Raw genomic sequence first — 13,783 nt, 5'->3', positions numbered from 1 at the left:
GCTCCTATGGAAGAATGAGGAATTGCTATTTGCATATGATTAATAGATCTATCTCTAACGTGTTATTTGTATCCATTTCTTCTGACTAGTTATTATTTTATTATGGAGTTCTTCGTAGCATACCATCTTCTACTAGTAAAGTGTCATTACATGGTGGGAGTTCAATTGGAAGCTAAAATCCTCTTAAATATTTGCTTGTTAAGATTTCATGGACAACATTTAGAAACTGAAATTCTTTGTATCATGTCATGAGAGCTTTTTTATCTTATTGATTTGAAATTGATGAGAATTGCATGGACTAAATAATCAATAAAATGGAGTGGCTTGGGGATACTCTCATTTATTGATATTTCACTCGATCTAGAGTGACTATGATGTGAATCTCATATTAATTCGGTGCTTGAACGTTAACCTTCTTTTTAATTCACTCATTGTACACATCTTGTTACGTCAGCATGCATGCAATTTATGTCACCATGAGCTTTGCCACTTCAGCTCTGTGATGGCTTGCATGTACTATTTCGTATGTTTCATCATATTTGTTCCTTTGCAGATATGACAAGGCACCGGAGCTGGTCTTGGTCTTGAAATAGTGAAAGTTACGAAATACATTCTTGTGAACAAGCACTTGTAATTGTCAGCATATTTAGTAGAGATTGTGTGATGAATACATTGATGGCTATATGAACGAAGTGATAAATGCTCTTCTTCACTTCAATAACCCCTTTATTTTCCGATCTCCCATGTCTCAAATTGTATCGTTGACATGGCGAAGCATCCAAGATGGCATGGTGCTAGGTGGAGTTTGAACCTCAACATTCTCATTTCCGTTGAGGAATCCTATAATCTGGAAACTGTCACTGCATCATTTACAACAAATGAGTATTTTAAATCAGCTAGCAAAGGATGGAATTATAAGCCTCATTAAATTAATCACACATGTTTCTTTCTATTTTTCTCACCACCTTAGAAATAATGTTTCTCAAGAGCAAGAAGGGAGAGAACACATACCCTATAGTTAAAGGAGGATGTGGTGGCATTGGTGGCTGCAGCGGAGGTTGTACTACCGGTGGCATAAAAGAGGATGAGTTTTGGCCAAGGTTTCGCTGCTCCCATTGAGCTTGCTCAGTCAGTGACTTCTCATTTTCCTTTACCTTTTTGGTTGTCATGAAATTCACCATTATCAGTTGGTCGGTGCAAGGTGAAGTGCGAAACAACATGTCTGACAATAAAAGATAAGGGACTTAATTTTACCTGTTCTGCCAGTATGTTGTTCTGCTCCTGCAGTTCCTTTTCCTGTGACAAGCTTGTGTCAGATGACAACGAAGATGAATTTATCACAATTCACATCCCACCCACAACTGACTGTACGTTTTTTTAGTGTATATGTTCATATCCTTCTAGAGTACTTTTGAAGACAAATATTTAACCGTATGTAGAAGTATTGATTGAAAAACAGAAGGAAATGCAAAATGCACCTTCGGGAAATGTCAAGAAGACTCTGTGATTGTTCAAAAACATCATAGAAATGTTTTCAAAATACTGCCCAACTGACATTAGAGAGGGCGTTTCAAGATCAACATCCAAAGGCATTCTAGAATTTGTCATGATTTGAATCAAATCCTTCATGTTGTAAGTGACAAATCTAATCACTGAACTGACGACACCTCGGGTAGAAAGGTGATTCTTCATACATAAACTGAGTCCAAAATCCAAGCTATTTTATCATAGAAATTAGAGCCAAGAATCCAGGGCACTTAAGCTAGTGTTTTAGTAGAGCAGGATAGTGCTATATTAGGGACTTCGTACGGCTACGTAAACATGAACAAATATAGGGTACAGAAGTGCAAGAATCTTACTTTTTTCCGCAGCTCATTAAGGGATTCATGGATGAGTTGGTTCTGCAAATTTGAGATTAACTTACACCATGAGCAAGCATTACAACATGTATCCAAACAAACACATTGAAAACATGCTAACGTGACCTTTCTTGATCGTATGCGCTTAAGAGCAGTATCTATTTGTTGCTCCAAATATTGAAGTTCTTTCAGACTTAAAGGATCCAATTCCTGTCCTGCATAGTTCCTATATAATCAAATGTGGAATATGTTATATAATTCTCTTGATTGTTAGCCAGTGCCAAGTGAGAAACAGTAGTACGAAAAAGAGGGTTTCAAGCATCCTGGATTTTGTTCAGATTTTTTTAAAGAAAAAGGAATCTCAAAACGTCAGTCACAGTAGTTCCCATACCTTCTGAAAAAAACATAAAAAAAAAATGAACGAGTGTTTCTGTATAGTTGACACAGACTACGACTTCAGCATACTGCACGAATAGAAGTCATGTACTGGAAAAATCAAAAGAAGTCTAGTAGTACCTTAGGTTTCTTTGCAAGATTTCAACCCTAGCCATGAGCTTGGGGTGCTCCAGAGACCAGCTTTCCTAAACGGGATTCACATAAATATTAAGAAATTGTGACACATACTGAAGATTTTCAGTTTGAAGATTGAAATACATGATTAATCACATACTATAGACTAATACTAGTAGACCATCTACATATAATACCTGATGTTCAGAACCATTTGGTACAAGTTGTTGCTCTAGATATGAGCATCTCTCATATCTTTCAAGGATTGATTCCATGCTGCCAAAAAAATGGAAAATTTCAGAAGAGTGCTCAACAAAGTTCTACGCAGATGAACTATAAGCTTTAACATTAAGTAACGTCCATGAGTTCTAAACAAGAACGATTATCCATCAAATGAAAGCAGTATTTCTTCCAGAATAAGTATTACATGACATGAACATCTAGTGAAGACCTTAACATGGGGTCAACTTATTCAATTTATGACCCTTATATGCTGTCAGCATTGCAGTCAAATTTAATGGAAATTTTCTAGTGCACAAATGATTTCGAGATCCAAAGTTATTTTGAGCATTTTATCATGTAGATGTTTTCCTACCCCACCTCAGCCTTGTTGTATGCTTCTCCTTGCAGCTTCTGAGTTCAATACCTCTTGCCACTAAAGACATTGGCTCCGATAAGCACTTTACCTACTTAATCATTTGAATTCGGTACGTAAATAAAACCTAAGATATCACCTTTTTTATATCGTCACTTTCTTCTCTAAAGTTAATATTTGTTTGTCTCAATCCAATCTTTCAGTAATGCTGACCAGTAGAAACTTTCTAATTCCAACAAAGTACGTGCTCAATAATGTGCTTTATATTTTCTACTGGATTGATTGAAGGGATCCTGTCTTGTAAATTCGACTCCAATTATTCTTTATACCCATTGTCGAACAATTTGTGTCCAACCAAACTATTAGTTTGGTGGACTCCTTCGCATCATATCTCAACCTAAGGCTTCATGTTATAGTGTTCTTTAGACGCTGAGTACCTTGCAACGCCTGCAGAAGAACACTACCATTTCACATTATAATTTGACTCAAGTATTTTTTTTTCTTTAACAAAAAGTGGGAGTACTGCTCTTATCATGGCATGCGAGTATATATGTCAAGGAACTCGTATCCAAACCAAGACTACTTAATTTCAAAGATCAGCCTTCACTTCAATGTTTATTAGGGAAAAACATCATGCAAACCCTATCTTCTACTAATCCTACACGTTCTAATAACAAGTTTTCTACCTGGATTCTCTTTCTATATTGCTTTTCAATCATTGAGAACTGCTTCACCATCAAGTTATATTCATGCTTTTTCCCACAGATAAAACTCAACCTCGGTGTTTTATATTCTCCACAGTTATTTTAATAGCTGAGTCTAGGTTCATAAAAATAATTAAGATTAATAGACGTTCTCATGCTTTTTTTTTTTGGTTTAATATTTATTTTATATAAGATAATGTTCACTCACTCACCTTCACTTATAATCTATCTTTTAGAGCTGTAAATGATTCGGGCTTCAAGATATCTGTTGGATCGATTCGAATGATTTTATTACTATATTAAAGTATAAGTTTTATTTAAAAAAACTGAAGTTTCAAGGTGAGTGATGGTTTTAAATTTAAAATTTTGTTGTTCTTCTTGTTTATTTACTCCATGCGAGATATATTTTCTTATACGAACAGGTTATTTGTAATGCATGTTTTTTTATGTTATCAAGTGGTTCGATCTCTACGATATTTGCTTGGACATTGTAATCGATTCACTGTCATATTTAGAGTTTGGAAAGTCGGTTGTCCTTGTGTTTTTAAAAAAATTAAATATATTTTTGTTAAAAAATATTTTTTTATGTTTTAGATCATTTTAATGTGCTAATTTCAAAAATAATTTTGAAAAAAAATAATATATTTTAATACATTTTAACACGAAAAGCATTTTAAAAAGCAACTGCAAACCACACTCCCAAACATGCAAATATAATAATTAAACTTGAATAAAATACTAAAGGTTTACAGTAAGTAACTTATCCACAGCAAGTGATGGAGGGGAGCTGGCAGGGGTCCCGGCCCCTACAAGAAAATGCCCCACCCTTGTAAATATTTATAATTTTAATTAATTAACTGAAATTTTTACTGACCCTCTAATTTATAATTTGACCCCTCTAATTTTTTTTCTAACTCCGCCCCTGTCCACAGCCTTATATTACTAATATTTTTTATTTATTTATTGATTCCATGTATACATATACTGTTTAACATAGACAAAAATCTTAAATTTATACTCATTTGTCACTTCTCAGGCAATATCAAATACTAAATTATTTGCTTGAACAAACTTTCATGGTAAAAATCACCGCATTAAAATAATTTCTAAATGTGTAGAGTTGACCCCTTCAAAGTGTTTCACTTTAGAGTTATATTTTATTTTGAAAAAATATATGTTAAAAAGAGAAATGATATATATTATTTAGTGATTTATTTAAGTATATATGTTAAAAGAAAAATATATGCAAACTTTCTAAGTCGTTGGCTCTTTGTAGCTGTGATTTATTTAAGTATTCAAAATAACTTGTATTCTCACAAGCATGCCGCTCCTTAAATAAAAGATTTCGCATATCTCGCAGGAGTTTATTAAAAAACATCTTAATTCAAAAACTGAAAATATTAAATGAGTTTTCAAAATAAATGATTTTAATATTAACTATCTATCATATTTGAAAATCCTCACATATAATTTTAATATTAATAAAAACTAACTGAGCAGAGGAAAAACATTTTTTCTCCAGACAAAGTGTTGTTCTTTCTCTTCTTTATAAAGCACTGTTCATTGAAATAGTACTTTGTTTTTTTTAAGTTTTATTTTTATTTTTTTTAATTTTATCATTTAACATTAAATTCATTAGAGATTGAGTTTTATAATTTATTTCAATTTTTTTCTATGAAGTTATGATAGTCTCATGACCCGAGTCATTATTTGGATTGATTGAGAATTCATCTTCATGATTTGTTTTGATTTGCTTTCTATTGGGATATTTTGATCTTATAATTTAGGTTTGACAGGTTAATCTGAGTTGACTTAAGTTTTTTTATCCTTTTTTAATTAATTTTTCTCAATTTTATTTTATTACAGTCTCATGACTTAAGTTGTGAGTTTTATATGTTACTATAGGTTGACAAGGGTAGATATATATTATCGTCTTAATTTAAAAAAAAAGTTATTTTGAAATTTTTTTTAGTCAAGCTATATTTTCTTTCTAGTTGTTCAGGTTGTCTTTGAACTTTCCAAGTTGATTGTGTCATATCGAATCAATTCCTACACGATTTAGATTTTTTTTTCGTTCTTGAAAACATATTAGCAATGCCTATATATTTTTTTAACATTTTTTTTAAGAATTGATTCAACTCACAACATAGCATAGATAAATAATCTAGTAGGATGCTAATGTTATTGCAAACTAATCCTCAAGGAAACAACTAAATGAAACTTAGAATTTCAAGTTCAAACTCTATGTAACAAGATATCGAATCAAGAAAATGACAATATAAATTTTATTTTCATGTTATAGATGTTTAGTTAGAAGGAGTGAGTGAGAATGGGAATAAAAAAACAAGAATGAGTATAAACATTAAATATAAGTTTCCTTGGTGAGAATAAAACAAAAAATACTAATATTTTTTTTTTAAATGATATATTATTGTTATTCATCTTGTTCAACTACTTTTATCACTATTATTACCTTAATCACAACTATTGCTTCCATCATTAATAATGCAATGATATATTATTAATATTCCACCATCACCACTTTTTCATAACAACCACCACAATTATCACTTTATCATTAACATCGCCGCCATCATTAATAGTGGTAATGACTTAAAAATTATTATTAGATTACCACCACTCTTTTTCTATATATCATCACTTCGTATGATGGTGACATTAATTTTTAAAAATATACTGCTATTACTACTATCATCATAAACACCACCTTATCCCCCTCCTCTTTACATTACTACCATGATGACCAAAACAATCACTTTTATTATTATTAATATCATTATCATTGAAGAAATTATTTTTCTAATCATTATTTTATTTCATCTTAAAAATAAAATATTAAAAAAAATTACTTTTTTTCCATTCTTTTAGGTTTTTAATTTTCATTGTGATTCCTCCGTTCTCATTCTAGATCTTTCATTCTATATAATCAAATACTAGGAGTTCAGGAATTAGAGTAATACTACTCATTTTGTAGCCTCATACTTGTGATACCTCCTACAGTGAAATTTAGAATTAAAAGGATCACCTACTATACAGTTCGAGCAATGTTGTCAATACCGTTCCTACAATTACTCTAATTTTGCTATTGGTATGAAATTTCTCGATACTGAAACGTCGCAGCATTTTATTCCAGGATCCTATGGATATATATTCTTCATCAATCTTCTTGTATATGTCTTTCAAAGCTCATCATATATTGTCATCCTTACCGATAAATGCCCTTATTTAAGCCAAAAACCTATGACAAAAAAGGTACCAATCATAGTTATAATAGCTAGTAAATATGCTTTCTTTTCGTTGCATCCATGCTCTCCAAAAAAAAACTCTCTACTCTAGCTTTGCGAGCACTGTTCAACTACTCAGTTGAACAGTAATTGCAACTGTTAAACTGCTGGCTACAGTTGGTGGGGCAGTAGCGGGAAACCAAGCTATTGTTTTTAGCTCTCCAATTTATAAAGCCCTCTTTTAAAATCCTAGAAGCCAGCCCTCTCTCCTTTTCACTCCTCAAGAGAACGTAGTTGCTGTAAAAGAGGCAAGCAATTTCTCTCATTGTTTGTTTTGTTTTTTACCCTCTCCATGATCTCTGCTATATTGGATGTCACAGAAATGCACTTCACTGAAGTGGCTGTCTTTTGTTTCTTCTTTTAGAGTTGATTTAGTGTTAAAAAGGTTGGTTTTTATGTCCCTTAATTTTTTATTTTTTTTTGTGGAATTATGTTGTTTGAATGAACTAGGATGGTTAAGAAAGTGATGGGTCGGTGCTGATTTTTTAGGTGTTTTAGAGGTATTGAAACATGCATGCTTTTGCTATTTGTTGAGGATTTGGAGTGGGAATTCTCAAGCCCAGACTCAGCAAGAGAGGTTCTTTCTTTCATGTAGTAGAGTAAAAATGGCATTTAGATTTGGAGTGGAAAGTTAGCATGACCTTGCTTCTTCCCCTCACCTGTGCTTGGTTTTAATGTTGCAGAACATGAAAATAAGAACTGCATATGTAATTCCCGGCATGTGTCCTGCTTTCCCATTCTACTTCATAAATTATTGGATTCTTGCTTTTTCATTGATTCAAAAAATAATAATAAAATACTCATGATTCTTTTTTGTGAATAGTATGGATGTGATAATATTTTTTAGAGTCGGTTTAGTTAAAATGTAGCTAAAACAAAGTGGATCCAAAATTAACTTGAGTTGATGTTAACTATACTTTGTTCTCTTTTAGATATAGACTAAGAAATGCCAATTTAACTTAACTGATGCAAGATGTTTTTAAGAAAAAATATTTTTATTTTTTTTCTATATTGTTTAGAAAAATAAATAATATGCTTAATAATTTTATTTTTCTAGTTTGTTTAGGACTTTTATTATTTTTTTATTATGATTTTTGAATTTATTTAAAGAATTGTAAACCTTTTTAAAAAACAGAATACTTAAAAAAATATTCAGAAATAAAAATTTAAATTAGGATTTTTGTGTAGCAACTTTGGCAAAATCACATGTTTTGCTTGTGCTTCTTTTCTTCTGTTGTTTATATTTGTGTCAGTAGTTATGAAAGCCTAATGATTCCTAATGGTTAGTTGTTGTGTGTTGTTGACTAATCATAGAAAAAAAAATGGTTGTAGAATAAGACGTGCTCGTGTAATAGGGGATGAGGAGGTTTCTTCTCGGAAAAAAGACATTCATGAAATGATAAAAAAAAAGACATTTAGAGAAAAATTATAAAATTAACTTGTTGATTAGAGATAATAAACATGCAGAGACAAGTTGAAGAATTATCTCATCAATTAGCAGTTATGAATAAGAGAGAATCGCGGGATTATGAAAAGAGTAATCACAGATCTATAGTCAATTTTGAAAATCTATTTCAGAAAAATGAGCAAAGGACGAAACCTCTTAATTGAGATAAATATGATATTAAAATTGAAATATTTGTTGATTCTAGTTATTTTATGGATTGGAATCAACTATCAATTTATTTATGATGTTTATTTTGATGAGGCTAGAATAAAATAATGACAATAAAGGCAATAACGTTATCATTAATGTTCTTATTGATAAGTTAGAGGTTGAGTGCAAAGAGACTTAACAAACAATAATTGTTAATTTAAGTTATAATGATCCATTTGATTACAAATTTACTAATAAATCACAAGTAGATTTTTTCAATGGTTATATTGATAAAGCACATGTTGATGAAGAAGACTTGAGATTTATAATTCATTACTCTAAAAGATAGTAGAAAAGAAATAATTTCTCAATTGATATTTTTTTACGCAAATTTTAACATGAAAAAACTAGAGTGAATATCTAAAATTGTTATGCATTTGAAGTGAAGAAAGAAAATGAGTTGGAGAGTCTTGATTGGATATCTGTAAAATCAAGACAAGAGTAATTTAAATTTGAGGATAAATTGTTTTTCAACATAGAGAGAGTGATGCAAGAAGTTTTTCATGAAAATTATTTTTTCTTAATTATTTTATTTTATCCTATTTAGTTTAGGAAATTAAATGATATGTTTAATAAAAAATATTTCCTAGTTTATTTAGTATTTTTATTGATTTTCTTTTATTTTCAGGATTTCTAGTTTGTTTAGGTTGGTTTTACAATTTATTTGAGTTATAAATCTCTTAGAAAAATAAACTACTTAAAAAAATATTGAGTAATTAAATTTTAAATTATAAATTTTATATAATGACTGTACACTAAAATTTTATATTGATTCTATGTTATCTTTCAATAACAATATTAGCAACAGTTTTTCAATGTCTTCTCTCTGTTTACTCTCCCCGCACGTTATTTGTATTGCTATTGAATTATACAAAGGTTTGACGAGTGACATTTCTTTTTTAAGTAACTCACATTATTATTATTATTATTATGTGATTTTGTATATGCAACGTCCTGATCTTCAAGCATTGACATCATATGAAACAACATTTTTAGTCTTTAGATGTTTTCTCTATTACTATGATATAATTATGGGAAGAGGAAAAACACATTTTTTTCTGCCAATGAGAAATTCATTTATCGATTGAGTTTAATTTGTTTTTTGTTAAAATTTTAAATTTATTTTGTTTTAAATTATTTTTTAATATTTTTAAATCGTTTTAATATACTAATGTCAAAATAAATTTTAAAAAATAAAAAAATATATTATTTTGATACATTTATGAGTAAAAAACATTCTGAAAAACAATCATTACCACATCCTCAATTACAGCTAAAGTTGTACAAATACGACTGCTGACATAAACAGAGATTCTAAAATTATTTTTAATATTAGTATATTAAAACAATTTAAAAATATATAAAAAAATTAATTTTAAATAAAAAAATTCAAAATTTACCCAACCTCGTTAAAAACATAATACCAAATAGTGCTAACTCTCCCATATAGTACTTAGAAAATAAAATATAAATACCAGACTATGTACGATTTTTTCAACTACCAACATTTCATAGGAGTTATCTTAGCAAGATAAACGTAAGATCAAACAACAGAGACTTGTATCAGTCTCTTCTCTCCCCAAAAAAAACCTCAAACTCGAAGTTCAAATTAACTTCTCCTTTATCAACAATATATATATATATGGAAAGGTGATATATAGCTAGAGTCAACAATGGTAACATTGTACTCAAATGTTTGTCATAAAAAATGTATTTTTGACCTAGTGGAGAAGATCTACAGATGATGCTTGAGATTAGTTACATCTAAAACTCTAATAAAACCTCGCAATCTGGTAGAATATTCCAAGTCCATACATGCCCTATATATCTTGTCTTTTTTACAAGGAGGTGAAGGCTCTAAATCTGTACACCCTATGGTAGATATAAAGGTTGACATTGTTATTACAAAGATCTGAAACCAATCCTGCTACTTTCGTTACCCTTGCTTAAACATGTTCTTAAAGGAAAACAAGCATTCGTTAGCTAGCTAATCTTAATTACTGTCGACACAAATTCCTTATTACCAGAAAATCTGGGCAAAAAATACAGTAAGTCTTAGTCAACTTATTGTCCCCAACTATTACAATTGTAATTTGTCGAAGTAATAATAACCCCTAAGGTCTCTAATGGAAGATCTTTGCAGAAATCTTAAATAACCACCTAGTATTGCTTTATATCATTGAGGGGGCAAATTCCTAGGTGCACCAACAATGTCCTAATATCCTAGGATACTAACCAGACGTTGAAACACAAAGCCCAATGACACAAAGCTCTATGACCTTTGCCTAGACCTGATTTGCTGAGCTCCACTTATATGATCTTCAGCTTATAACTTGGAAATCCATGTCCTTTCCTACCCCTAAAATACTGCTACTTTTATGGGTGTTTTTGCTATAGTACATTTGAGTAATGACAATTTTACAGGAGTCGAAAACTTCAAAATGTACACAATTGAAACATCCCTTTCTCATCTCTTTTACTGATTGATTCGGTGTACTAACTCTCTATACAAAGAAAACAAAATTGACCAGCATGAAAAAAGCGAATAAGAGTCGAAAAGTAAAGAAGACCTGTACTGCTGAACGTATATTTATATGCATAAGAACAGATAGAAATACCAAACTCTAGTTTTATTCTCTCTACAGAGAAAAAAATCATAACAGAGTTAGCAGTCAGTGATGACACAAAACGGTCAGTCATTATGTACATCTATAGAAACATCAAGGCTCTATATATTTAACACAAATAATACTATAGCATCATTTCTTGTTTAAACCTGAGTTCGTACAGAAAAGAAGGCTCAAAGATTGTTGCGAGAAAATGGGCAGTGGTGATGAATTTCAGTGTAATGCAGACTTTGGACAGCATAAAAAATAACAACAGGCAGAACCCAGATGAGATAGGGGAAAAAATCACAAAAGTAGAAACTTTACTACAAAGCAAGAACAACATGCAAGAACAAAAATGAAGATAATTGGAGGAAAAAGAAAAACCTTGAGTCAGTGGAGTACTCAAAAAGCTTCCCTCTTGTTGAGAAAACAATCAAAGCCACATCAGCATCACAAAGAACAGAGATCTCATGAGCCTTCTTGAGTAAACCAGTTCTTCTCTTAGAGAACGTCACTTGCCTGTTAATCTTGTTCTCGATCCGTTTCAGCTGAACCCTGCCTCTCCCCATTTTTTTTTCTTGAATTTCTTTCGGAGTTTTATAAGTTAAAAGAAAGCAAGAAAAATTCTAAGAAAACCCTAGCTGAGGATTTTATGGTTTCAGCTAATCATTGTGAGAAAAACAAGAAAGCCAACATGAGAAAGAAATAGAGAGTCATTTATAGGAAGGTATTATGGGCAAGTTTCTATTTTTGTGATGATGGTGGAGAGAGGTCTTGTTATTGTTATTCTATGAAGCAAAAGCTTTCCTTGTGTATGAACACTGAATGTTCCTGTGTGTATGTATAGTATATATGGGAAAAGAAAAAAAAATATAGGAATTTTTCTTTCTTTTTCTTTTTTGTTTAGTGTGGTTTGGGTCTTGTACTGTGGTAAGGCGGTTTTGCAAAACAGGAGTGGTTTTAGAGTTACGTGCTTGTCGAGTTATGATTGGTTGAGAGGGTCTGATGTTGGTTAATGTCTCTTATAGAGCCACAGGTTCATGGGAGAGACAGTCCGTACATAACGTATTTGTTTTGCTGGCATTTGTTTTGGTGACGGCGCTTCTTCTCCTTCTGTTAAACTGGTACTCCCATTTGTTTTGGTGACGGCACTTCTTCTCCTTCTGTTAGGTCACCCTTGTTATGTCTCTGTCACCATTTATAACGTTCTCTAAGTTTTGGCTGTTATTGTTTAAAGCTGTGTTTTTGAGAAATTTGATATTTTTTTTTATGTGTTGGTATATAATTTTAGATATTATTTTTATATATTGATATTAAAAATAAATTTTAAAAAATAAAAATAAAATATTATTTTAATATATTTTCAAGCAAAAAATTACTTTTATTTACTAGAATCTCAAAAACATTTTTATATCAAGCAAAAATCACTTTTTTTCCATGCCTTCCAAACTAAATCATAATGGGAAATTGAGGGTACAAACATATCTTTAGATCATTACTCTCTCATATCTCAATGAAAAAGTAAAAAGTTATGAAATTCAATAATGCTATGAGCACTTAGACATGGGTGTTAATTTGTCAATGCTGCCATTATAGCAATCTCTTAAAATTCATCATATTTTTCTATAAAGCTTACAATCCATCACTTTGATGTGATTCTTTTTTCATTCACAATATTGGAGATTAGGAAAGTCATTAGAGGATGTTATTTCCAGATTTATTGATGTGTTGAGTCTCTTAATTTTCGGGCACATTATGTATAACATTTGAATAATAATACGTATTAAATTTATGTTTATTAAACCCTTATTAAAATCTTAAATAGATTCTTTTTTTTGGTAGATAATGATTTTTTTTTAGTTTTGCTGGGAAAAATATGAAATTGGTATATTAACTTGTGAATAATAAAAAAATAGATTTTTTTTGACACATTCTGCCTTAACATTGCCACGAAAGCTATAGAAACATACAGTCCAGTTTAGCATGTATAGTTTGGTAAGATCTGTCCTCCAATTTAATTGGAATTATTCAGTCACATGTTCCTTCATTATTTAGCTTCGTTAGTTCACTTGCACTTCTTACTTTCAACCTCCTCATTGCATCATTTGGTCAGCATGCAAATCTGACACATCCCCATGCTACTACGATATGCTTGTCCTTTAAGAACTTGGTTTATATATATATCTTTCAATAAAATTATTATTTAATTGTACTATCTATATTAATTTCTTTGTATATCTAAGAAACTCACCATTTAAGTGCTTTTTCTTTCTTTTATTTTAGTATCCTTGAAAAACCTTCCATGATGATTATTTTTTAATATGTATAGTTTTTATCATGTGTAAGATTTTTCTTAATATTAATTTATTTTTTCTTATATTACCATTATATCGAACAAAATTATGGTTATGAAAATAGAGAGTATAATTCTTTGTGAATTTTATTTTTTTAAAATAAAAATTCTAATGAACATTAGCTTTGAACCTTTTCTAAGAATTATAGCAATTAATAATAATATTTTTTTCTTGACTAATTTAGATTCTT

At 30.5% G+C, this 13,783-nt stretch overlaps 1 protein-coding gene across 1 annotated transcript; it reads right to left on the bottom strand.

The window, feature by feature from the left end:
* Positions 1-359: 359 nt before the first annotated feature.
* On the bottom strand, positions 360-12,048 carry LOC133698168 (truncated transcription factor CAULIFLOWER A-like). Its single transcript, XM_062121014.1, has 8 exons — positions 11,624-12,048; positions 2,567-2,645; positions 2,376-2,440; positions 1,986-2,085; positions 1,860-1,901; positions 1,255-1,296; positions 1,012-1,154; positions 360-860 (listed from the first exon to the last, which is right to left on the bottom strand). The coding sequence occupies exons 1-8, from the start codon at positions 11,806-11,808 to the stop codon at positions 749-751; spliced, it is 768 nt and encodes a 255-aa protein (XP_061976998.1). The 5' UTR covers positions 11,809-12,048; the 3' UTR covers positions 360-748.
* Positions 12,049-13,783: the final 1,735 nt, after the last annotated feature.

Source organism: Populus nigra, chromosome 7 (genome assembly GCF_951802175.1).
Source record: "Populus nigra chromosome 7, ddPopNigr1.1, whole genome shotgun sequence".
Classification (NCBI taxonomy): domain Eukaryota; kingdom Viridiplantae; phylum Streptophyta; class Magnoliopsida; order Malpighiales; family Salicaceae; genus Populus; species Populus nigra.
Note: the sequence above shows the minus strand (reverse complement) of the source record. Positions and strands in the feature narration are given on the sequence as shown.